Raw genomic sequence first — 27290 nt, forward strand, 5'->3', positions numbered from 1 at the left:
ATTAACAACCTCATTGGTTATTATGAGAATTAAATGAGTTAATACTCGTAAAGCACTTAGCACATGTTAAGCTCCTGCCACAGAGTAAGTGCTCTACAAATGTCACCTACTGTATTTGCTCAAACAAGGCCATTTTTTAGCCAACTATCTGAACACAATAATACTGAATCTCATAGTCGCAGAGGGGATTTTTGTGGAAGTGTATCTCAGTAAGGTTTATTAAGCATAGACAAGGGGGTCAGGAATTTAATACCACATTTGTTGTCTTTAGAGCTGCGTTTCAGTTAGGGTGTTGCCTGAGAATGACAGTATTTTCTGATTTAGAATGTGACATTTACTCTGATATTGTTAATATGTGTAGTAGTTAAAAATAGTAGTAGAGAGTCTTCATGTATTTTAGCTTCCTTTAGACTTATTTTGAAAAAATACATTTGTTTTATTATATGAATATATTGTGTCCCATTTAACCAAATTGTAACAAATGAAGGAAAGAGGTGATAGAGTATGAAATGTTGATGGAAGCTTTTACTATGTGGAACACCTTAGAATATAAATTTCTACAGTGCTATTAATAGTTATATCATCAACAACATTTTTTCAGACTTTGTGCTTCACTCTGGAGAAAAGAGTACGGCATCTTGAATTTCTTCACTGGGTAATTTAAAACCGAGTTATAATGTGGACACCAACTGCACATGTTACTTGAGTTCAGCATCAAAGTTGTAAACGAAAATAGTAAATATGCTCTCTCTCAAAGCTGTTACTATTTAACAAAACACATTCAAATCAACAAAATAGTATGAATATATATGACCATATATGTTTTTATTAACTATTTTGGGCTTTTTAAAAAACCTCATTTTAAATACTTAATTCTAATTCTACTCTACTCAAGTAGACTATAATAGCGAATACATATCTAGTGCTTACTATTTACATTCCAGCTGCTGTTCGAGTTACTAGTAAGTTCTGATTCTAATAAGAAAGCCATATACAGCAGTTTCAGCTTTTATGTAACACAGTTAACCTCAGGGAGAAGAAAGTGAGGGCGTTCCGAAAACTTAACTACGTAGTCTATAGACCAGTGTTCTTTGTAAAACATTTATATCGACACCCAGTTTTAGGAACTAAAACCCTTGTATAAATTTGTATTACTATTCTAAAAAAAAAAAATTTGTATTATTATTCTAGAAAGGAGAGTGCCGTTTTTCAGGGGACTATATTCCACTTGGTCTGTCTCTGAGGCCTATTAACCAATAAAACCGTTCTATTCTGCTGCTCTGGGACATAAGCAACAACGAAAAGGAGTAATGACCTTAGACCATAAATAAGTTGTCAGGACAGCCAAGGGGACGAAGGAGAGACGATTAGCGCCAGGACTCGGGTTCCTCCCAGCGACCGGCGGCAGAAGGGGCGGAGCACGTTTCCGGCGAGGCGCTGGAGGCGGGGCGCGGAGGCTCTGGGGTGGGTCTCCCGGGAGCTGCGGGGACAACCTGCGCAGGGAACGCCGGGGGTGTGCGCAGACTCAGTCGGCCGCCTGGAGGGAGCGACCTAGCGGGCGGTCGAGAAGAGCGCTGACCGGTCACCGGTTGTGAGCACGATGAGACCCGGAGAGGAGAGGCCGGTGGAGGGGGGCGCCTGCGCCGCCGTCTTCGAGGTGGAGCTGCTGAAGCTGCGCGCGGCGGAGTGCATCGACGAGGCGGCCGAGCGCCTGGGGGCCCTGAGCCGCGCGATCTGGAGCGAGCCCGAGCTGGCCTACGAGGAGCACCATGCCCACGACGTGCTGACGCGGTTCTTCCAGAGCGAGCGCCCGGCCGCGTCGTGGGCGGTGCAGCCGCACTACCAGCTGGTCACGGCCTTCCGTGCTGAGTGGGGGCCGCCGCGGGGCTGGGCGGCGCCGCGCCCGCTGCACCTGGGCTTCCTCTGCGAGTATGACGCGCTGCCAGGCATCGGGCACGCCTGCGGCCACAACCTGATCGCCGAGGTCGGGGCGGCGGCCGCGCTGGGCGTCAAGGGGGCCCTGGAGAGCCTCCCTGGGCCGCCTTTGCCAGTGAAGGTGAGGTGGGGCCCGGGCTTGGGATTCCCATCGCCAGCCCAGGCCGGGACCGACCCGAGAAGGGCGGGAGCCGGCGCTTCCCGTGTGCCTCCGTCCCTTCCCACCCCGGGGCAGGTGTAGGGGACAGCACTCGACGTCCTGGCTTTTTCTAGTAGGCAGAACCCCTGGATCAAAGTCAGTAGTTCATGAGTTGCCGACCTAGCGACATTTTGCAGATTTTTGCTTTTTCTCTCCTGCGTAGTTGTAAACAATTGAGTGAACTCTCTCCCTTAGGAAAGAACTTAGAACCAAGCCTGGTTTTCGTGATGGCTTATTTTTGGTAACAGGGGCAATCGCAATTTGCTGACAAGGTTGTGCAATCTCTGGGAGGAGGTAGTTATTATAGGGAAACCTGCAGACCCTCTTCGTTAGCCTCCAAAAAATCTTTTGTTTGTGGCAGTCCTAGGAGCTGTTGTGATTAGAATCATTGGAATTTGGATAGGAAATGTTCAGTCGTTAGAACTACAAAACCTCTAGAAGTATACAAAAAATGGGAAGAGAGTGAACATTAACTACATGATCCTTAAGTCTTAAAGTTTATTTCGCGGTTTTAAGATATAGCTCGATCCTTTAAACGGGGAAGTGTTTATGTTAGCCACAGGGCAAGTTTAACCTTGTGTTACTCTGTTTTTCCAGGTGGTATATTCTTTCTGTGGGCTAAGATTGAATCACCACTGCTCAGGTTAAGGGGAAGACTAATGTTATATTTTAAAATTCTTTAGCCCATTTTTTCCAGTGTCAGTAACCTTTCTCTTTTATCCTTACAGTTCCATCTTTTGTGGCTTTTTCTCTTTAGCTGCCTTCTCTTTTCTGCCTCTGGGCCTTGTTTTTCATCTGGCTGGTTTTTGTTTTGTTTGGGGGAGGAGGTGTCCTTTGCCATTGCATGAAGCACTGGAGAGATTTAGCTTTAACCAGGTTTATGAAAGGTTCAGAGAAGTCAACAAGATTTAACCTGAAAAGTCATCAGATTTCATGAGTCAAGGGTTAAGAATAAAAAGCAATTTAAGAGTTTGGGTGCTTTATAACTTCTGACTAAAGCAAGACTTTGGGAAATACACACACTTCTGATTTTGAATGGTAATACTCAGTTTTAGTAAGGTTATCTGTCTTATCTGAAAATGGAATTTATGTTGATTCTCTTTGCAAGCCAAGAACTTTTCCAACTTGTTTCATTGTGTTCTTATACGTGACCTTGAAAGTATATTAGTTGTTTATAATTTTTCTTTGCTTTTAAAAATTGTTTGAAGAAGTTAAGTGTAAATATCAAAGTAAAATGTTTATTCTGTAAAGTTCTCTTTTGTTTAATTAGGTGTTTGGTGACCAATAAATCTGCCTGGTTGAGCTGGTGGAATCGAATTAGTAAGTTTGTGTAATAGTTGGCCGTTTCTAACCGTGGTGTTAAGATTTATTCAATGCTTTTCATAAAGGATGAATGCGTTAAGACCTTCTAAAGAGGTAGTTTGGTAAGGAAACAGAGTTCAGGCCTGAAGGTCAGGGTATCTAATCCCAGCTCTGCTTTAAGCCTTGCTCTGTGATCTGGGGCAAGACATTTCGCTCCATGCCTCAAAACCACCCTTCCTAAAATGAAGATACAGATCGCTCACCTACCTCACAGGGTTGTTGTGAGGATAACTAATAAGTAACTAGAAAGTTCCTTACCAGTAAAAGGCTTATGAATAATTATATACACATATACTAAAAGACAGTCAAAAATAAGCTTTAAAAGTAAGTCCTAAATAATTTTGAGGAACTTAGTATATAGTACTTATCTCTTTTCATCTTTGACATTAGTTCTGTAAAATTGTGTTATAAGATTGGGAAAAGTTTCCTATAGAGGCTTTAGTACATACTTTGAGCCAAATTGGTATAATAATGTCAATTGCAAGTTTGTGGTGAATTTAGCACCGTAGACTTATGCCCACTGCCTTATTTGAGTCAGAGAACAAAACCTCTCTTCATAGTTTGATTTAGACTGTGAATACATATGCAAGGGAACCTGACTGATATTGCCTGCTAGGATTTTTTGTTGCTCTGACACAGGTATTTCTTTCTAGGTAATTGTTCTGGGAACCCCTGCAGAAGAAGATGGTGGTGGCAAAATTGATTTAATCGAAGCAGGGGCTTTTAAAAATCTTGATGTTGTTTTTATGGCCCATCCATCTCAAGAGAATGCTGCTTATCTACCTGATGTGGCTGAACATGAGTGAGTAATCAAGTTGAAATAAACTTCGTAGTGGAAAACAGGCTATTAGAATACTTTAGTGACTTAACTGTAGGCTAAAACTCCGTACTTCTGCATTTAAAAAGTAAATTGAAAAAAAACAGTAAATTGAAAGAAAACAGTAAATTGAAAGATAATGATGTGATTGATATTTGATTTCCATTGAACGACATTTGGTAGGCCCCTTCTAATTGAGATTTAATATGGTGTTCATAATTGAACTGTTAAAATACTGCCTAAAAAGCGTAAGAATAACAAACAGTATGTTGACACGTATGTTCTATTTTGAATTGAGAGGAATCTGGTTTCTGGACAATGTCTATCCTTTGATATGGAGTTGCATTTGCAGCTGAATAGATCTGCAAGAGACAGCTTTGTTAGACTTGGGAAGAAAACACACTTCTCTAGTTTACTTATTTTGAGCTCTTTGCAAAAAGGATAAATTATGTTCCTGACGAAAAAATACAGAAACTGACTAGCTGTGGATTTGATTGGAATTTGCCAGTATATCCTTTTCTGATTTGTCTGGTGCTGAAACTGTTTTTTTCTTTTTTATCTTTCCCTCTGTTGAAAAGCTCACTTTTTTTGGTACCTAGGAACATGCATCATTTAAGTGGTTTAAATTTTTTACATCAGAAATTTCAACCATAATAGTTAATGGTCCAGTTAGGGGTCTGGTCCCAAGGAGCCATGGCTCAGCTGCTTGAGGAAAACCCCATGTTCTCCTCTGCAGTAGCCTGGGAGTAATCGCAGAACCACCCCAGCAGTGCTTCTAGATTGTGTGTTCAGTTATCCTGCATTTCTCTGCATCCCTTGTTTTCAGAGGGTGACTATTTTAACTGTTCTGGTATTTTTGGTCTTATCACCAGGAATTGGTATTGTGACAGTAGGAAGAATCTTTCAACTTCCGTTTCAGGGATGCTGTACAGTAGTACACCTCTGGAAAACCTTAGAGGTTAGAAATCTCTGCCAATGCCTCTGGCTAGAAGGGACCAGTGGCTGCAGGCAGGCTTCCCAGTCCATTAGCCTTCTAGGATTTAGGTTTAGGTAGGCTTCTTGGCCTTGATTCTGAAGTCAGTCCATTGGGCCTCAGGCCTTTTCTTAATATCTGGCTTCTTAGATTTTTCATTTGCCAACTTTTAAGATGGAAAGGAGAGCAAGAACAAAAATTTAATTTAAAAAATTACAAATCTATTCATGCTAAAAATCTGTAACAATAAATAAGATAAAGCACTATGTCCCTATTAATCACCTTTTTTCACATCCAGTCCCTTTTCTAGAGATATATGTTCTCCCAGGACTTTGGGGGTATATTTATAGACATAACATAGGTACATGTATAAATTAAATCTTAAAGGAGGATTTTCCCCCCTCTGAAATAGTCTGCTAAATATATTGTTGATCTGGCTCTTGCTTTTTAAAATTAAACAATGTGTCTTGAATATCATTCCATATTAGTTTTTTTTAAATGTTCTTTTTTTAAAAAATAAATTTATTTATTTATTTTTGGCTGTGTTGGGTCTTCGTTTCTGTGCGAGGGCTTTCTCTAGTTGTGGCGAGCAGGGGCCCCTCTTCATCGCAGGCCTCTCACTATCGCAGCCTCTCTTGTTGTGGAGCACAGGGTCCAGATGCGCAGGCTCCGCAGTTGTGGCTCACGGGCCCGGTTGCTCCGCGGTATGTGGGATCTTCCCAGATCAGGGCTCGAACCTGTGTCCCCTGCATTGGCAGGCTGATTCTCAACCACTGCACCACCAGGGAAGCCCTTAAATGTGCTTTTTAAGCCTAAAATACTAATGCTGATATAAAACAGGCATTAACATTTCTTTTCCTGTAGTTTATTGTGCTTTAATTGTACATAGATTTGAACCCTAGAAGAAATGGTGCTAGAGCCATTTTCATAAAGGACATCTTTTTCCACTTTATAATATTTATCACCAGTTTTGTTAAAATTCCAGTTTCTGAGTGATGGTGATAAGATATAGATCGAGGAAATAACAAGTATCCTAAAATTTAAAATATATATTTGGATTTTGTTTTTTAAATAGAATGTTTGGAATCAGTAAAGAAATGCCATGAGCCTCCTGAATCTAGCTCATTAAAAAAAAAAAAAAAAAGTCTAGAGTGACTTTTTTTTTTTTTTTTTTTTTTTTTTTTTTTGCAGTACTCGGGCCTCTCACTGTTGTGGCCTCTCCCGTTGCGGAGCACAGGCTCCAGATGCGCAGGCTCAGCGGCCGTGGCTCACGGGCCTAGCCGCTCCATGGCACGTGGGATCTACCCGGACCGGGGCACGAACCTGTGTCCCCCTACATCGGCAGGTGGACTCTCAACCACTGCGCCACCAGGGAAGCCCTAGAGTGACTTTTTAATAATTTAAATGTGGGTACTATTAATCAGGCTTAAAAAGTGTTATCCAAACAAGTCACCATTATTAATTTTTTTTCTTTTGGAATTATCAGACAAGGCCATGAGTCATGTGTTTAAAGAGTTAAAAAAACAAATGGAGGCAAGTCATCTTTATAAATAACTATTTAATATACAATCCTTTCTCTAAACCTTATTGTTTTTTATTGTATCTGAGTAGACTGGTATGAGAACTATTGGGAAGTGGAAAAACAATTTATAAAATTTTAAGGGGGATGTCCCTGGTGGCGCAGTGGTTAAGAATCCTCCTGCCAGTGCAGGGGACATGGGTTCGAGCCCTGGTCTGGGAAGATCCCACATGCCACGGAGCAACTAAGCCCGTGTGCCACAACTACTGAGCCTGCACTCTAGAGCCCATGAGCCACAACTACTGAACCTGAGTGCCACAACTACTGAAGCCCGCACGCCTAGAGCCCATGCTCCGCAACAAGAGAAACCACCACAATGAGAAGCCCGCTCACCGCAACTAGAGAAGCACGCGTGCAGCAATGAAGACCCAACCCAGACAGAAATAAAATTAATTAATTACTTTTTAAAAAACTTTTAAGGTATTAGTGATACAGGTATTCTGGACCATTAATAAAATATTGGTCAGGAACAACTGACTTAACGCTAGAATATTTTATAATACTGTGAATATAATCTGATTTTTAGAGGTTGTCTTAACCCATTTCAAATGTCACCTTCTTTCTGTCTTTCCTTGACCTTTCCCCACCTTTAAGACAGGAAGAATTATTTGAGCTTTTGTAGACCTTTGATATAGAACTATCACAGTACAGTGTAGAAGGAGACAGGAGCCATCTCTTCTGTAATTCTAGCACTTAATACAGTATTGCATTGTTCGTTTAAATTGAATTGTGTACAGATTTAATTTGTGCAGGAGCTCGATTGAGCAAAGTTCTTTTTCTCTGTTTTTTTGGAATGCCTTCTTTGTGTTAGTCACTGTATTACATAATAATAAACTAGAACTAAGGTATGTAAATTGCTACATTATTGCTACAAATTAATTCAGCAGTGTGAATCAATTTTGAATAATAGTTGGGTAGTTCTAATTACTTGGATTTTCTTACTTTGGTGATATTGAAAAAAGTAATTCCGAATGATGTTTTATTTCCTAGTGTGACTGTGAAGTACTATGGAAAAGCGTCTCATGCTGCTGCTTATCCCTGGGAAGGACTAAATGCATTAGATGCTGCTGTCCTCGCCTACAACAATCTGTCTGTGTTAAGACAACAAATGAAACCTACCTGGAGAGTTCATGGTACGAATGTCAAATACTTTGGGTAATAGATGGCACTTAATATATTTCAGTGCAATATAATTCCTTAATATTTGATTAAAAAAACATTTGGGAACATTTTACGTACTTTATGAATATTCCAAAAATTTTTAACATTTTCAGAAATTCCTGGGACAGGATACTAGATGTTCATTTATATGTGGGCAAGAAGATAGTTAAGATTATTTGTACATAAATAGAATGGTCATTTTGAGTATTAGAAATAATGTTTTTATGTAAGGATCTATGTTCTTTCTGTGGATATTTGAAAGTTAGAACTTGATTTTTCAGTTATCTTCACTGTCTCTTAATATTCTGTGGGTATTTGAAAGTTAGAACTTGATTTTTTCAGTTATCTTCACTGTCTCTTAATAACAAAATTTCATCATTTTCTCATTTAAAAAAAAAAGTGGTGGTTACTGGTTTTATGTACTCAACCATAACATAACATAACATGTTATGTTAACCCTAAGTGACATCTTTTTAAATTATGTGTATCACCTTAATATATATGCAGTAATAAAGTATTGTCTTGAAGGTACAGATTTATTTTTTAGTTTATTTCCTTATGATTTAAGAAATTATTATACTTTAAGATCTGTTCTTTGCCTGATTTTGCTGTAGTCTGAGATTAGTTTGTAACTGCACTTTTACCAATTTTCTACGTTAGTTTCTTTAAAAAGAATAAACAGGAATATGTAAAAAATATATTTTTTAAAACAGGTCATATAAAATAGGTTTTGCATACTTATTTTCATTATTATTTTGAATGGATACATCTTCCTTCTCAGTCTAGTTCCAAATAAATGCATTTGTTTTGACAGTGGTAGTATATTTTGTCATCTTTGACTTGCATTTGTTTCTTGTTGGCATGAAAATTATTCTCCCAGAGCCAAATGCTATTTAAAATGAGATTCCTGAGGTATGAGGGTAATTACAGAGGCTCATACCATTGGTTTTTTTCCTTATGTCAAAAGTTTATCAAAATGTACAACTGTAATAAAACGCACTGAAATAAAAGTCTCTCCCAGAAGGCTTAAGATAGTTGTAAAAATTTGTAGCAGTTTCTTTATAGTCAGGAATCATAATTTCTTAACATCGTATAAATTCCTCAGACTAAAGTACATATAGACAGTTATTTTTTTTCCTATTAGCGAGAAAGTGTCACACTGTGCATAGAAACTTGTTGTATAACATCAGAATCTTTGGTTGGCATATATGTGACGCTAATAAGTTTAAATTATTTTTCTTTATGTATATATTGGCTGAAAAACTTTATGGGTGTATTTAAGCTTAAAGAAATGATCTCCAAGCTCCAAGCTCAATTCCAGTCATTTGGTTCTTTTTATAGGTATAATAAAAAATGGTGGTGTAAAACCCAATATCATTCCCTCTTATTCTGAACTAATCTATTACTTCCGTGCACCCTCAATGAAAGAACTTCCAGTTTTGACCAAAAAGGCAGAAGATTGCTTCAGAGCTGCAGCTTTGGCTACTGGGTGCACAGTAAGAACTTTTAAGAGTTAATCTAAGTTATAATCAGAAGTATATATGTGGGCTGGGGTTGTTTATATTAAGTTACATTTAGAACCTAATTTGTCTCCCTTTTATTTGGCAATCGATGCCTTGAAAATGCAAAACCAGTTGACTGAATAGTTGATGTGAAAATCTTTCATTCTTATTTATTTTACTCAGTGTCTGCATAGGGAAGACTGCAGTCATCTTATTACACAGGACTTAGAATAACTGATATTGCTGAGCTAGACTCCCTGCCTTTTTGCAAGTTATATTTTTCCTTATTGGCAGTTATGCTTTTGGAAATGCTGTATATAGTTCCTGTAAAGGGAACTTTATGGCAAAATCAGCCAAACCTATTTTTGGTGAAGTCACAGGTGTGTGTAATAGTGATATAAATACTTATGGCTTGCTGGAATGAAAGTTAAAATAGACACAGTAGTCAAGAGGTTTTGTTTATTTGACTCATAAAGTCGGCAACATTTATGTACTAATAATATAGGGCATACAGTGGGATGAGAAGCTCCAGAATTGCATAAATCTTGCCCTGGGGCAAGCCTGTAGTCTGGTTGGAGAGAGATAAGATCTGGATTTGTGCCTCTCAGCCTCACTGATTCTGTAACTTTTGGAAATGTTATTTAGTATCTCTGGGCCTCCATTTTTTCTTGAAAAATGGAGATAATGATGTAATCTATCTTAGGGTTCTTATGAGAATTAAATGGCATAATGTTTGTGAAGAGTTAGGGCCAACACCTCATACCTTATTTTTTTCTGCCCTCAGTAGACTGGAGATATGATTTATTCAGATAGTAAGAGTGATTCTAAGACAGTATATGTTAAGTGGCCAAAGAGTAAAAATTTAAGCATTCATCCCTTATTTATTCATAATTATAGATATTTAAAATATTTATAACATAAAACATGAACTATTATCACTAGCTAATATCCCAAGGTATAATATTGCCTTATAATAAGGTTCATTGTTATTAGATTTGAGTCTATATTTAAGTCTTTTTTTCCTCAGTTTTACTGAGATAAAATTGACATACAGCACTGTATAGGTTTAAGGTATACAACATAATGATCTGACTTACATACATCATGAAATAGATTATCACAATAAGTTTAGTGAACATCCATCATGTCACATAGGTACAACATTAAAGAAATGGAAAAGAAATTTTTTTCCTTTATGATGAGAACTCTTAGAACTTACCCTAACTTTCATGGATAATGTACAGCAGTGTTAATTATCTTTATCATGTTGTACTTACTAACCTTATAACTGGCAGCTTGTACCTTTTGCCTACTTTTGCCTAATTCCCCCTCCTGCCAGCACGTGACTCTGGAAGCCGTAAATCTGATCTATTTTTCTGTGAGTTTGCTTGTTTTTGAAGTATAATTGACCTACAACACTATGTTAGCTCCTGGTATACAACATAATGATTTCATAGTTCTATTCATTTCAAAATGACCACCATGATAAGTCTAGTTGTCATCTGTCACCATACAAAGATATTACAGAATTATTGACTGTATTCCCCACACTGTACATTTCATACCTGTGACTCATTTATTTTGTACTGAATGTTTGTAATCTCCCTCACCTACTACTCTTTTCTCCCAAACCCCCTTCCCTCTGGCAACAACCTGTTTGTTCTCCTTATGACCCTGTTTCTGTTTAGTTATAGTTGTCCATTTGTTTTGTTTTTTAGATTCCACATGTAAGTGAAATCATACAGTATTTGTCTTTCTTTGACTTATTTCACTTAACATAATACCCTCTAGGTCCATCCATGTTGTTGCAAATGGCAATGTTTCATTCTTTTTATACAGCTGATTAATATTCCATTGTATATATGTATACCTTTAGCTATTGTTTTTACGTTCCATCTGTTGATGGACACGTAGACTGCTTCCATATCTTGGCTATTGTAGATAACGCTGTAGTGAACATAGGGGTGCATATATCTTTTTGAATTAGCGTTTTTATTTTCTTCACACACCCAGAAGTGGAATTGCTGGAGAGGATGGTAGTTCTATTTTTAATTTTTTGAGGAATCTCCATACTGTTTTCCATAGTGGTTGTACCAATGTAGATTCCCACCAGTGGTGCACAAGGGTTCCCTTCTCTCCACATCCTCACCAACACATATTTGTTGTCTTTTTTGATAATAGCCATTCTGACAGATGTGAGGTGCTATTTCATTGTGGTTTTGACTTGCATTTCCCTAATGATTAGTGATGTCGAGCATCTTTTCATGTGCCTGTTCCTGTCTGTATGTCTTCTGTAGAAAAATGTCTATTCAGGTTCTCTGCCCATTTTTTAATGAAGCTGTTTGGTTTTCTGCTATTGAGTTGTATGAGTTCTTTGTATATATTGGATATTAACCCCTTGTTGGATCTATTGTTTGCAAACATCTTCTCCCGTTCAGTTGTGGCCTTCTTATTTTATTGATGGTAACCTTCACTGTTCAAAAGACTTTTAGTTTGATGTAGTCCCATTCATTTATTTTTACTTTTTTTTCCCTTGCCTGAAGAGACATATCCAAAAAAAAAAAATTGCTAAGTCTGATGTCAAAGAGCGAACTGCCTATGTTTTCTTCTAGGAGTTTTATGGTTTTGGGTCTTACATTTAAATCTTTAATCCATTTTGAGTTTATTTTTGTATATGGTGTGAGAAAGTAGTCCAGTTTAACTCTTTTGCATGTGGCTGTTCAGTTTTCCAAACACCACTTATGGAAAGACTGTCTTTTTTTCATTGTATATTCTTGCTTCCTTTTTTGTAGATTAATTGAGCAAAGGTGCATGGGTTTATTTCTGGGCTGTCTGTTCTGTTCCATTGCTCTATGTATCTGTTTTTGTGCCAGTACCATACTGTTTTGATTACCATAGCTTTGTAGTATAGTTTGAAATCAGGGAGCATGATACCTCCTTTTGTTTTTCTTTCTTAAGATTGTTTTGGCTATTCAGGGTCTTTTGTGTTTCTTTACAGGTTTTAGAATTATTTGTTCTAGTTCTGTGAAAAATGCCATTGGTATTTTTATAGGGATTGCAGTGAATCTGTAGATTTCCTTGGGTAGTATGGTCATTTTAACAATATTAATTCTTCCAAACCTTGAACATGGTATATCTTTTCATCTGTTTGTCTCATCTTCATTTGCTTTCATCAGTGTCTTATAGTTTTCCAAGTACAGGTCTTTTACTTCATTAGTTAGATTTATTCCTAGGTATCTTACTCTTTTTGATGAGATCATGAATGGGATTGTTTTCTTAATTTCTCTTTCTGATAGTTCATTGCTAGTGTATAGAAATGCAACAGATTTCTCTATATTAATTTTGTATCCTGCAACTTTACGATATTCACTGATGAGCTCTAGTAGTTTTTTTGGTGGTATCTTTAGGGTTTTCTATGTATAGCATCATGTCATCTGCACACAGTTGACAGTTTTACTTCTTCCTTTCCAATTTGGATGCCTTTTATTTCTATTTTTTATCTGATTGCTGTGGCTAGGACTTCCAATACTAAGTTGAATAGAAGTGGGCAGAGCGGGCATCCCTGTCTTGTTCCTGATCTTAGAGGAAACGCTTTCAGCTTTTTACTGTTGATTAAGATGTTGGCTGTGGGCTTGTCGTATATGACTTTTTTTTAATTATTAATTTTTATTGGAGTATAGTTGCTTTACAGTGTTATGTTAGTTTCTGCTGTACAGCAAAGTGAATCAGTTATACGTATACATATATCCCCTCTTTTTTAGAGTTCCTTCCCATTTAGGTCACGACAGAGCATTGAGTAGAGTTCCTTGTGCTATACAGTAGGTTCTCATTAGTTATCTATTTTATATATAGTAGTGTATGTAAGTCAATCCCAATCTCCCAGTTCATCCCACCCCCCCCTTCCCCGCTTGGTATCCATACGTTTATTCTCTACTTGTGTGTCTCTATTTCTGCTTGGCAAATAATTTCATCTGTATCATTTTTCTAGATTCCACATATAAGCAATATTACACGATATTTGTTTTTCTCTTTCTGACTTACTTCACTCTGTATGACAGTCTCTAGGTCCATCTGTGTCTCTGCAAATGGCACAATTTCATTTCTTTTTATGGCTGAGTAATATTCCATTTTATATATGTGCCACATCTTTATCCGTTCCTCTGTTGATGGACATTTAGGTGGCTTCCACATCCTGGCTGCTGTAAATTGTGCTTCAGTGAACATTGGGGTGCAGGTGTATTTTTGAGTTACAGTTTTCTCTAGGTATATGCCCAGGAGTGGGGTTACTGGGTCATATGGTAGTTCTGTTTTTAGTATTTTGAGGGACCTCCGTACTGTTCTCCACAGTGGCTGTACCAGTTTACATTCCCACCAACAGTGTAGGAGGGTTCCCTTCTCTCCACACCCTTTCCAGCATTTATTGTTTGTAGATTTTTTGATGATGGCCATTCTGACTGGTGTGAGGTGATACCTCATTGTAGTTTTGATATGCATTTCTCTAATAATTAGTGATGTTGAGCATGTTTTCATGTATTTGTTGGCCATCTATATGTCTTCTTTGGAGAAATGTCTATTTAGGTCTTCCACCCATGTTTTGATTTTTTTTTTGATATTGAACTGCATGAACTGTTTGTATATTTTGGAGATTAATCTCTTGTCGGTTGTTTCATTTGCAAATATTTTCTCCCAGTCTGAGTGTTGTCTTTTCGTTTTGTTTATGGTTTCCTTTGCTTTGCAAAAGCTTTTAAGTTTAATTAGGTCCCATTTGTTTATTTTTGGTTTTATTTTCGTTACTGTAGGAGTTAGGTCAAAAAAGACTTTGCTGCAATTTATGTCGAAGAGTGTTCTGCCTGTGTTTTCCTCTAAGAGTGTCTGGCCTTACTTACATTTAGGTCTTTAATCCATTTTGAGTTTATTTATTCTTTTACATGTAGCTGTTCAGTTTCCCAGCACCATTTATTGAAAGACTGTCTTTTCTCCATTGTATATTTTTGCTTCCTCTCTCATAGATTAGGTGACCATAATTAGGTGCGTGGGTTTATCTCTGGGCTCTGTATCCTGTTCATTGATCTATATTTCTGTTTGACTTTTGTTATTGAGGTATGTTCCCTCTACACCTCCTTTGTGGAGAGGTTTTTGTTTGTTTTAATTTATTTATTTTATTCTTGGCTGCGTTGATTCTTCGTTACTGCGTGCAGGCTTTCTCCAGTTGCGGTGAGCGGGAGCCACTCTTTGCCATGGTGTGTGGGCTTCTCATTGCAGTGGCTTCTGTCATTGCGGAGCACGGGCTCTAGGCACGCGGGCTCAGTATTTGTGGCACATGGGCTCAGTAGTTGTGGCTCGCGGGCTCTAGAGCACAGGCTCGGTAGTTGTGGTGCACGGGCTTAGTTGCTCCGCGGCAGGTGGTATCTTCCCGGACCAGGGCTTGAACCCGTGTCCTCTGCATTGGCAGGTGGATTCCTAACCACTGCGCCACCAGGAAAGTCCCTGAGAGTTTTTATCATAAAGGGATGTTGAATTTTGTCAAAAGCTTTTTCTGCATCTACTGAAATGATCATATGATTTTTATTCTTCAATTTATTAATGTGGTGTATCACGTTGATTAATTTGTGGATATTGAACCATTCTTGTTGCATCCTTGGGATAAATTGCACTTGATCGTAGTATATAATCCTTTTAATGTATTGTTGAATTCAGTTTGCTGATATTTTGCTGAGGATTTTTGCATCTATGTTATCAGTGATACTGTCCCGTAATTTCATTTTTTGTGACATCTTTGTCTTGTTTTGGTGTCAAAGCGATACTGGCTTTATAGAATGAGTTTGGAAGTGTTCCTTCCCTGCAACTTTTTGGAATAGTTTGAGGATAGGTATTGACTCTTTTCTAAATTGTTTGGTAGAATTCACTTGTGAAGTCACATGATCCTGGACTTCTGTTTATTAGAAGTTTCTTTTTATTAGTGATTCATTTCATGAATTTCATTACTGGTAATTGGACTGTTCATATTTTCTGTTTCTTCCTGTTTCAGTCTTGGGAGATGGTACATTTTTAGGAATCTGATTATTTCTTCTAGGTTGTCCACTTTACTGGCATATAATTGTTCATAGTAATCTCTTGGGATCCTTTCGTTTTTCTGTGGTGTCATTTGTAACTTTCCCTTTTTCATTTCTGATTTTAGTGATTTGGGCCCTCTCTTTTTTTCTTGATGAGTCTGGCTAAAGATTTGTCAATTTTATTTATCTTTTCAAAGAACCAGCTCTTAGTTTCTATATTTTCTGTTGTTTTTTTAGGCTCTATTTTGTTTATTTCTGCTCTGATCTTTATGATTTCTTTCCTTCTACTAACTTCAGGTTTTGTTTGTCCTTTTCTAGCTCCTTTAGGTGTAAGGTTAGATTGTTTATTTGAGATTTTTCTTGTTTCCTGAGCTAAGCTTGTATTGCTATAAACTTCTCTCTCAGAACAGCTTTTGCTGCATCTCATGGATTTTGCATTGTTGTGTTTCCATTTTCATTTGTCTCCAGGTATTTTTATTTCCTCTTTGACTTATTTAGTGACCCATTGGTTGTTTAGGAGCATTGTTTAGCTTCCACACATTTGTGATTTTTGCAGTTTTTTTCTTGTAGTTGATTTCTAGTCTCATATATGTGGTCAGAAAAGATGCTTCATATGATTTCAGTCTTCTTAAATTTACTGAGACTTGTTATGTGGTCTAGCATGTTACCTGTCCTGGAGAATGTTGTATGTATCCTTGAAAAGAATGTGTATTCTGCTGCTTTTGGATGGAATGTTCTATATATATCTGTTAAGTCCATTTGGCCTTAATGTGTCATCTAAGGCCAGTGTTTCCTTATTGGTTTTCTGTTTGGATGATCTATTCCTTGATGTAAGTAGGGTGTTAGTATGTTGCAGTCAGTTTCTCCCTATATGTTAGCTAATATTTGCTTTATGTGTTTTGGTGTTCCATATGTTGGGTGCATGTATATTTATAAATGTTATATCTTCTTGTTGGATTGACCTCTTGATCATTATGTAATGTCCTTCTTTGTCTCTTGTTACAGTCTTGTTTTAAAGTCTGTTTTGTCTGAGTATTGCTCAGTATTGCTATCCTGTATTGCCAGTATTGCTATCCTGGCTTTCTTTTCATTTCCATTTGCATGGAAATGCCTTTTTCCATCCCTTCACTTTCAGTCTGTCTATGTCTTTAGATCTGAAATGAGTCTCTTGTAGGCAGCATATATATGGGTCTTGTTTTTGTATCCATTCAACCACTCTATGTCCTTTTTTTTTTTTTTTTTTCCAGCCATGCCATGTGGCTTGCAGGATCTTAGTTCCCTGACCAGGGATTGAACCTGGGTCCCGGCAGTGAAAGCAATGAGTCCTAACCACTGGACCACCAGGGAATTCCCCATATTTGGATTTTTCTCTCTTTTTTTGTATATGTATCTATTATAGACTTTTGGTTTCCATGAGGTTTATAAATAGCAATCTATATACATTTGTGGTTATTTTAAGTTACTGATCTCTTAAGTTTGAATGCATTTTAACAACCCTGTGTTTTTATTCCTTCCCCTCACCTTTACTGTTTTTGATATCATATTTTACACACCCTTTTCTTCTGTGCATCCCTAAACTCCTTATTATAGATAAGATATATATCTGTATCCTTCCTACTAGCTTTATAAGTGGTTGATCTATTGATACTACCTTTACTGTGTATTCACCTTTAGCAGTGTGGTTTTTCCTTTTGTAATTTTCATATTTCTAGTTGTGTGGCGAGAAGTCCTTTTAACGTTTCTCGTAAAACTGGTTTTGTGATGCTGAACTCTTAACTTTTGCTTGTCTGTAAAACTTTTGCTCTCTCCTTCAAATGAATGAAAGCGTTGTCAGGTAGAGTATTCTTGGTTGTAGGTTTTTCCCTTCCATCACTTTATGGATTGATATATTGTGCTATTCCCTTCTGGCCTGCAGAGCTTCTGCTGAAAAGTCAGCTGATGGCCTTATGGGAACTCCTTTGTACGGAACTTGTTGCTTTCTTCTTTCTGCTTTTTATATTCTCTCTTCATCTTTTAAATTTTTAAAAAATTTATTTATTTTATTTATTTATTTTTGGCTGTGTTGGGTCTTTGTTGCTGTGCACGGGCTTTCTCTAGTTGTAGCGAGCGGGGGCTACTCTTCGTTGAGGTGCGCAGGCTTCTCATTGCGGTGGCTTCTCTTGTTGCAGAGCACTGGCTCTAGGCATGTGGGCTTCAGTAGTTGTGGTGCAAAGGCTCAGTAGTTGTGGCTCGCAGGCTCTAGAGCGCAGGCTCAGTAGTTGTGGCGCACGGGCTTAGTTGTTCTGCGGCATGTGGGATCTTCCCAGACCAGGGTTCGAACCCATGTCCCCTGCCTTGGCAGGTGGATTCTTAACCACTGCCACCAGGGAAGCCCCTCTCTCTTTATCTTTAATTTTTGCCATTTAAGGACGGCATGATCCTCTTTGGGTTGATCCTATTTGGGATTCTCTGTGTTTTCTGGACTAGATGTCTGTTTCCTTTCCCAGGTTAGGGATGTTTTCAGTTATTATGTCTTCAAATATGTTCTCTGCTCCTTTTTCTCTCTCTTCTCCTTCTGGGACCCTGATAATATGAATGTTAGTACTCTTGATGTTGTCCCAGAGGACTTTTAAACTGTCTTCATTTTTAAAAATTCATTTTTCTTTTTTCTCTTCAGTTTGAGTGATTTTCACTACTCTGTCTTCCAGTTTGCTGGTCCATTCGTCTGTATCGTCTAATCTACTATTGATTCCTTCTAGTGTATTTCTTATTTCAGTTATTGTATTCTTTAGCTCTCAATCTTTTTTATGTTTTCTAACTCTTTGTTAAAAACTTCTGACTCCTCATTCTGTTCATCCATTCTTCTGAGTTTTTTGAGCATCTTTATGATTGTTACCTTAAACATCTTATCAGATAGATTGCTTATCTCCTCTTCTCCTATATTTTAAATAGTCTTTTAATAATTTTTTATGTTTTGGCTGACTTGTATCTACTTAGGTTGTCATTGTTTCTAACTTAGATGTTGCTAAAAGTAGAATATTATCTCTGCCATTTTATAATTGGTTTTTGCTAATGCTATTGGGATTATCTTTAGTTTGTGGGAGTATTGCCCATTTTTGATTTAGTCAAATCTAAATCTGTAAATCCTCTTAACTGGGCACATACAAACTGCTTCTGTATCTTCATGCACTGAAATTAATAAATGAGGACCACAGTCAACCTTTCCGCATTGTGAATCTTCTGTCTTGCTCAGGATATGTTATGCCTTTCAGACCAGGCAGTGGTGTCAGTGTCAGTTTGTATATTGAAAATTGGTAAATCTTGATTTCTTTCTTTTAGAGGCTATAGCCTACGGCAGTATTTCTTAAGCATGGGATTTTGGGACCACATGCATCAAAATTACTTGGGGGTGCTGGCTAAAATGGAGACTCCTGGCCTCTCCCACACCCTGTTTAGGGACTGAAGTTGAGACTCACTGACTAGGTGACCTCGTGTGCTTTGGTGCATATATATAATGTAAAGGAGAGAGGGTCCTAGGAACTCCCGTTATAGAAAAACATACTTTTTTAAGGTAAAAGATTTGAGAGAGTTTATATCCTGAAGGGGAGGTGCCTCCTCTTAAACCTCTTTCTGTTAGAGAACTATTGCTAGTTTGAAAATTAGATAGTGAATTTGAGTTTCTTAATTCAAAATTTGTTTTATAATTTTTTTATTAGGTAGAAATTAAAGGTGGAGCACATGATTATTACAATGTTCTTCCCAATAAGAGCCTGTGGAAAGCTTATATTGAAAATGGAAAAAAGCTGGGAATAGACTTCATTTCAGAAGATGCAATGTTGAATGGCCCTTCAGGTGATTAAGTTCTTTCAAACATATTATATGCTATTTGAGGAAGGGAAGTACCATCCATGGTTAAATGGTTTTGTTTAACAGCTTTCGGGGTTGGGGGAGGTATTGCTCGTGATTTTTAATGAGTTTTTTCACAAACTTAATGGGTAGGGGAAAGACACTAATGCACTCCTCAGTGAATGTAGAATGTCAAGTGAACAGATTTGTTTTTAGAAATAGCCAACATACTCTTTGCTTTATATTCTAAATATTTCTAGGGTTTAAATTTGCTTAGTTCTAATTTTTAAGTAAGCTACTTAAAGGGGAAATAGAACTTTAATTCATCTCCAGTCATCAGTAAGCAGGTTACTAAGGACTTAGTTATATGGGGGCATTTTCAGTTTCTGAGGAGTAACAAACAGTTATTAGAATTTAAATAATCATAAGCATATCAGGTTATTTTAGGTTTTTTTCCTTTTAAGAGCATTATTATGTTTGCATGTTAGAAAAGCCTCTCTTAAAATATAATAATAAATGTTGATGAAATAGACTCAGAGGGACTTGGAGATAAAAACAGGGTGTTGATGTCATTCAGTGAGATAAGAGTTCAAGAGAAAGAGCAGGCTGGAGTATGGTAGGTTGGTATTAATTATTAGTTTGTTAAATTTGAGGTGTTCACAGGACTTCTAAGGAAAGCTGTCCAGTAGCCTGTTCCAAAAGTTGTTTGGGAGGAGACTTAGGGGTTGTCAATACATGAGAGGTGATTGAAAACATAGGTTTCAATGTGGATGAGGTTGCCCAAGTACACAGGAGGAGGAGGAGCCCAGAGATGAAACCCTAGGGATCACCAGTACTCAGGTGACAGGTGAAGGAAAGTGACTAGAGAGGGAGACAGAGGAAGCCAGACAGTCAGGAGAGTGGAGTCATGGAAACCAAAAGAGTAGAGAGTTTCTAGAAAGGAAGGAGCAGTAAATCATGTCAGGTGCTATAGAGATTAAGATAAGTGTGCTTTAGTGCCCATTGGACTAGCAATTAGAAATTCATGGTTTGTCTTACCTTTCCAAGGATCTACTGATTTTGGAAATGTTACTTTTGTGGTTCCTGGGATTCATCCATATTTTTACATTGGCTCTAATGCCTTGAATCATACAGAACAATATACTGAAGCTGCAGGTAAGTGTTATTACAAGTGAATGTTTTCGCATATACTCTTTTCGTAGTAGTAGTTGCCTTTCTAACTGTTTAGGTTAGCCTGTTATTACTTCTTTACCTAACAACACCTCAGGAAATACTATATTGTGGTGGGCAGTTGGAGAGGCAATTTAGATATTGAGAGCTAACCAGAAAACTAATAGAGTAATTGTAGTACATATGAGGTTATCTTTATTCATTTTATCTACCTTTTAGGATCACAAGAAGCTCAGTTCTACACTTTGCGAACGGCCAAAGCTCTGGCAATGACTGCATTGGATGTTATTTTTAAACCAGAGCTGCTAGAAAGAATCAGAGAGGACTTTAAATTGAAACTTCAAGAAGAAGAGTTTTTAAATACAGTAGAATAAAAGGAAGATTTAGGAGCCACTCACGGATCATGAAGAAGTGATGATTTTCTTCTTTAATCTTTTTTAATGAGGGAGGAGGGCATGGCTTGTTTTTCAGTCTTAAGGGAGTCATATTCCCCTTACCTGAAAAGTGAGGACACGATGTGGAGAAAACATATTACCTCATATCTAGAGTGGAAATTTCACAAATCTGTATATGATGGAATTGTGACATTTCAGGGCTGGTATGTAATGGCATTTCATAAACAACCTGGATGACACATGGTTTATCAGTGATAACATTTTAGAAATCCATATGTTGTGTGAGTGTATTTTGAAAGATCCAAGAGATTTCAAGCCTTTTATCCAGAATTGCCACATGAAAGATTTTTTTTGATATAGGGTGGTAACATTGTTCTATAAAGTTGCTTTAAAATTCAAGTTCTAAATTTAGGGAAGGTTCATTTGGAATATCTGACTATATCTGTTTTGGTTTAGAGAATTTCTTCATTGACAATAAAAGTATGCTTTTTATCAGAAATGCTGTGGGGAAACAACTAGAAACTCAGGTACAAAGAATAAGCTTTAGTTTTACCATTTGAAGGAAAATGTTCTTTTTTATATATAATTTACTCTGAGAGGTGGCATTAAAGTGCTATTCCTCATTCCATATTTCAGTAATAGAAAAAATGGTAAATGGATAGGATTAGACTCTTCCTGTAAGGTGTTTGCTTGGTAGCCCCATGTGTTCCAGAGGAATTTAATTAGAGGAGTGATGTCTGCTTATCTTGAATGTTAATGCCATATAACTGATCCCCTCCACCTAGCAGCCCTCTTCAGGTTTCTTTTCAGAAGCTAGCCTGTCCAGCTTGAGTAAACTCAGTAGTTTATTAAATTTAGGGGACAGAATTCTAAGCCTCCTTAAGCCCCGTGCTAGCTCAATATAAACTAAAAAGTATTGTAAGTTTTTCCTGGTGTGACTTTCTTGAACATGATAAAAGAATGTGAAACAAGTATCCGGTAAAACAAATATTTTACGCTGTGAATATAGTAAAGGTCCAGTAGACTTTATTTTAAAGGGAGTCCTCAAGGTTGAGTGTAAGCATTCCAGAAATGGAAGGGGAAGGAGGGAAAAGTGAGCATTTGGCCTCTGCTGTAAGCAAGTCACTTGGGTGCTCTGTGCCTTCAGCTCCTCATTTGGAAAGTTAGATTAGATCCCTCATCCTTACAGTCCTTTAAACCTCTAGTTCCTATTCTATCTGAAATTATTTAAAGTTGAAACAAGGAGAAGGGAATTTGAGTGGAGAGTTAGTAGTTGAGAGTTGCTTTTCTTCTGCATCAGAGGTCTGCAGACTGCGGCCTGATTTGGCAAGCAGCCTGATTCTGTATGGCTAGCATTCTGGAAATGGTCTGTACATTTTTAAAGGGTTGTAGAAAAAAATAAAGCATCAGAGACCAGATCGTTTGACCTGCGAAACCTAAAATATTTACAATCTGGCCCTTTGTAAGATAAAGTTTGCCAGCCCATCCTATGTAACAGTAAAATAAAAACTGTTTCTCTTTGACTACATCATATAATCAGATCTTCTCCTAGAAGAAAACTTGAAGCCTCTGAACTGAAAACATTAAGAAAGGGATTTAGACAGCAGTGCTCTGTGTTGACCATTATAATGCATCAGTGGTTTCTCCTCATTGAGGGTTCTGGCTCTTTCAAAGTTTGCTTTCTTTTAGCATTTACTTTGTTCTGGGATACAGCTACCCTGCTGCCTTAAGGCTGTCCTCTGTGCAAGCTGCTCTTCTAACCCTTCACATCAGCTTTTAGAACATGATCCTCCATGACACTCTGATTATTTATAACCTCAAACAGGCATGGTTGGTATGTACTTTACAAACAGAAGAGGGATCAACAAAGGCTTCACGCTGAGAATTGGATATGTCCAAGACCTCTGGTTTATAAAAACAGAATTAGTTTCCTAATTATCAATTTAATACATTTCTCAACTACAAGCTTCAAATTCCTTATATAAATCCTGCACTCTAAGGAATGTGGTTTTATTTTCTAAAGCCTCGCTAAAATTCTAGAACAGTGATTGTTAACCGGTGTCCTGACACACTGATATTCTCCTGTCTCTTGTGAACTGTCACAAGTTTATTGTTACTCATACAAAGTATTTGTGATGAATTTACTTTTTAAAACCGAATTAGAGAAAATGTCAGGTTAGCTTTCTGTTGTTGCCGATTCACTTGTGTTCTGATAAGCATCCTGCATGAGAGAGCAAGGTGTCGAGTTGCTGCTGATGTGCAGGGGAGAGGTACAGTCTGTACCAGTGCTATCCGCCACAACCCAGTCAGAGGAGGTAATGTTGACAATACCGCTAAGATTTCTGTCCCTTCGGAGTTTCTGTAAGATTTTGTTTTCCTTTCAACATTTAAAAAACTTGGTCAAAATATGGGATTACCCATTGAAATATGTCCTGGATTTATCATGTCAGAAAAGAGGTTGAGATGCTCCAGAGTCTATCTAGAAGTATGTATTTTTTTTCCCCAGATCTCACCTTGACATTTTACATTATTTTACTTTAAGTTATTTAATATAATTCAGACTTTTTAAATCCCTTTTTATATATCAATGAATTAACTGAGCCATATTACACTGAAAAGTGTAAATAAATAACATAAATAAATGCTGAGTCAAAAAATCTGTCCAGAGGAACAATTGTAGCTAATCTTCACTCTGCCATTTGAATTTGGGAGACTACTTCATTTGTAATGGTAGTTTTTCCTTTTGGAACTAAGTTCGTTCTTTATCCTCATACTTCAATGGCATGTTTGGAATGTGCTAAATTTTCATAAACATTTATACTTAAATTATCATTATTGATTAGTCCTCATATTTTGGATTAAGTCTCCAAAGATTTTGGAAGATAAATGGGGAAGCACTCGATTACAGGAGAACAGTGTCACTTCTAGATAAAAAGGGTTATATATAGCTCTTTATATTTAAAAGATGAATATTTATTTTTAGGAGGTTGACACATGAATAGGACTTTTTCAAAATTTTGTGTCTTGATTTTGAGGAAGGGGGCAACTAAGTTTTTCTCCCAGAATTAATTTGAATGATGACACTTTACTGTCACTTGGATTCAGTGATTGTGTGTTATTCCTCCACTAGATTGTATGTTCTTTGAAGCCATTGTCTTCTCAATATGCTTAATTTCCTTCAAGTACACTAAAACCTGACTCATCTGGAAAAAAACAGGCCAAGCTGAGTTCATGTAAAGTTTAAAATAATATAATTTTTTAAATATTGAATTAGTTTCTGACCTAAACTAGAGATATAGGTGGACCTGCTTGAGGTATCTTTGTTTTTATGGAAAATGCTTTTATTACATGCCTTTTTTTTTTTTTTTTTTTTTTTTAAACTTTCACTGTTCACAGGCTGAACGAAAGGCCTTTTCCTCAAATAGCAACGTTTGGCTATCTTTGTTAAATTAATAGACTTTAAAGGTATAATTCAAATTAATGGTTTAAATTTAATTATAGATTGAAAATGTTTTCTCTTTTGTGACTTAATTTTAAAAGCAGGCCTGACTGAATATGGGGCCTGTATAAAACAATTATACTGAACAATTATATTAGACTGAGTATAGCTAATATTTAGCTTGCCTCTTAAAATTCTCAGACTGCTATTCAGTTTTAAAAACTACCCATAGTTTATGAACTACTCAGGAAGATTTTCCCTTTTAATTGCTTCTTCGTGTAGTACTCATAAGGGCTGGGACATTGAGGATAAACTAGAACATTTTCATGTGTTTTATGAATACTTGTATAAACTGAAAGTGTTTTGATTTCCCACAATCCTCCAAAGGACTGTTTATTTATTGATGAGTTGTGTTGATATTTTTGCTGTTACAATTTCAGCAATGGAGTTCAGTGAACGTTTGTCAAGGAGAGCCTACTTCTAAGCACTGGGGGGAAGACAAAGAGTAAGATATGGTCCATGCCCCCAAAAAACTTGTGGTTGGTGGTAAGTTCTCATAAGATTTGCTTCATCTGAGCACACTGGGATTGAGGGAACATCTGAAGGCTGCTGTCTTGGAAATTTTTGAGGAAGTGTTTCTAAAACACTTAAAAATACCTGAGTCATGTCAGTCTGTTTGAATAGAAGAAATCGATATGAAAAGTCTTTTCTTAAAAAATGATTGTCTTATTTTATAGTATATTCTTTTTAAAAAAACATTTCTGATAGCTGTGTTTTATACATTTCTTTTTATCTGAAGCATCTCTGGTCTTCTGGAAAATGTCCTACATAGTGCTAGCCTTCAAACTATCGAAGTAAATTTTCATTGTAAAATAAATTAATTGTCTTTGTGCCAGCTAGCAACTCTTTATAAGTCTGTAAGGTATGAAAAATTACATCTTTATTTTTTTTACATACTTCAGGCATTTTACAAACCAATTAAATAGTTGAGGATAATGCATTTTGACATGTATAAAATAATTTTTTCAAGTAAGCAGTCTCTACTACCATCAGATCATAGTCATTTTTAAAATATTTTAATACATACATATTAAAGTATGTATGAAAAAATCTAAAATGTTAATAAATGTTTATCAAATAGCAATGGTCTTGGGGTTTTTTTCAACATAATTAAGGAGTTTTAAAAATATATGAAGATAAAGCACAGTTACCCAAATACAGTGTGATATATTATATTCCCTCATGCATCAGTATTACAGATGTTGATTTGCTTTTAAACTTTAAACGTATTATTTATATGAGAATTTTAAAAGAACAATTAAGTTCTTTTGTTTAAAAATAAATGTTTTACTAGTCTCGGATGCTGAAAAATGCCAATGCAAGTTTTACATGGTAAGAGGTAGGTACATAATTACAGTATTGAATTTTCTTTAAAAATTATTTTTCAACTTCAATACAAAGTAATTTCATGTAATAACTCAAATGCAGTAGAGCAGGTTTTTAGATTCTTAACAATGGCTAAAGAATAAGTGCCTCACGTAAGAAAAATTACAGGTGTCTGTGTTTTTTGGTTGCAACTTTCTTTCAAAATAGAGTCCAAGTCTGTTCTTTTTTTCCAGTGATTAAAATGTAAGATTAGCTTTGGTTGGTTCAGTGGATAAAAGCGTCCAATCACCTTAAAATATAAACCTCAGAAATACAAAACACAAAAGAATATCAGGTCAAGGTCTTAAATAGACAAGAATCTCGTTTAGGTCAAAGACTAAGTAGACATTGCCCCAGTGGGTAAACAATAAATTGCATTTGAGAGAGTTTGAACTTTTATCTGTTTGTTGTGTCACTAATGCCTGACAATATTTTGTTTGGCTCAAGAGGATGGAAAGCAGTTCAAAAACTTCATGTTTTCCCACTTGAGCTTAATTTATTCAAGGAATACCAAGCCTTCTAGGTCCAAGCATTGTTGCTGCCTGTAAATGATACGGATTCAGGATTCACGACCACTTCATGCCTTGTCATCTGATCTGAGTCATTCCCTGCAGGAGGATCATGTGTTGTGTATGAGGACCTTAAAGAGTTTGATGTGAACCTAAGTACCCCTTGATTGTGAGTAAAGAGTTCAAGTTTGCTTATAGCTTGATAGAGGGGTAGGATGCCACCTTTGAAGAAGTAGACTTAGATGCAGTTGAAGCCTGAAGTTTTAAACTATTGTCCAAGCCCCATTAATCTCTGAAAGTGGTGATGGATACTAAGTTATCGTTCAGCCTAATGTTTCTTTAGAGATGGAGCGGTTACCCATAGCAACTGTTTGGTATACCTCCCATTGTCTTTAGTTTTATTTTTTTATAAATTTATTTATTTATTTATTTTGGCTGCGTTGGGTCTTTGTTGCTGCGCATGGGCTTTCTCTGGTTGTGGCGAGCGGGGGCTACTCTTCGTTGTGGTGCACCGGCTTCTTGTTGCAGTGGCTTCTCTTGTTGTGGAGCATGGGCTCTAGGCACACGGGCTTCAGTAGTTGCAGCATGTGGGCTCAGTAGTTGGGGCTCACGGGCTCTAGAGTGCAGGCTCAGTAGTTGTGGCACACGGGCTTAGTTGCTCCATGGCATGTGGGATCCTCCCGGACCGGGGCTTGAACCCGTGTACCCTGTGTTGACAGGCGGATTCTTAACCACTGCGCCACCAGGGAAGTCCTCCCGTTGTCTTTAGAAAGCTTTTAGCTTCTGCCCATTTATCCCAAGTCACAAAACCCACTTAGGTGGGTTGTGTGTTTCTTAAGAGAAGCTTCCTTGTAAAAAAATACGTATATAAGAAGAGTTTGTGATAGAAAATCCCAGCCAGAAAGAGATTGCAACCACGGTTATTTTGGATTTTTATCTCTCCAAT

At 37.1% G+C, this 27290-nt stretch overlaps 1 protein-coding gene across 1 annotated transcript; it reads left to right on the plus strand.

The window, feature by feature from the left end:
- The first annotated feature begins 1078 nt into the window (after positions 1-1078).
- Positions 1079-25548, plus strand: PM20D2 (peptidase M20 domain containing 2). The gene is made up of 7 exons (XM_029223999.1): positions 1079-2056; positions 4150-4298; positions 7856-7998; positions 9368-9522; positions 19277-19412; positions 20454-20561; positions 20796-25548. The coding sequence occupies exons 1-7, from the start codon at positions 1601-1603 to the stop codon at positions 20948-20950; spliced, it is 1302 nt and encodes a 433-aa protein (XP_029079832.1). The 5' UTR covers positions 1079-1600; the 3' UTR covers positions 20951-25548.
- Positions 25549-27290: the final 1742 nt, after the last annotated feature.

Source organism: Monodon monoceros, unplaced genomic scaffold (genome assembly GCF_005190385.1).
Source record: "Monodon monoceros isolate NGI ecotype Baffin Bay Population unplaced genomic scaffold, NGI_Narwhal_1 Super_Scaffold_15, whole genome shotgun sequence".
Lineage (NCBI taxonomy): Eukaryota > Metazoa > Chordata > Mammalia > Artiodactyla > Monodontidae > Monodon > Monodon monoceros.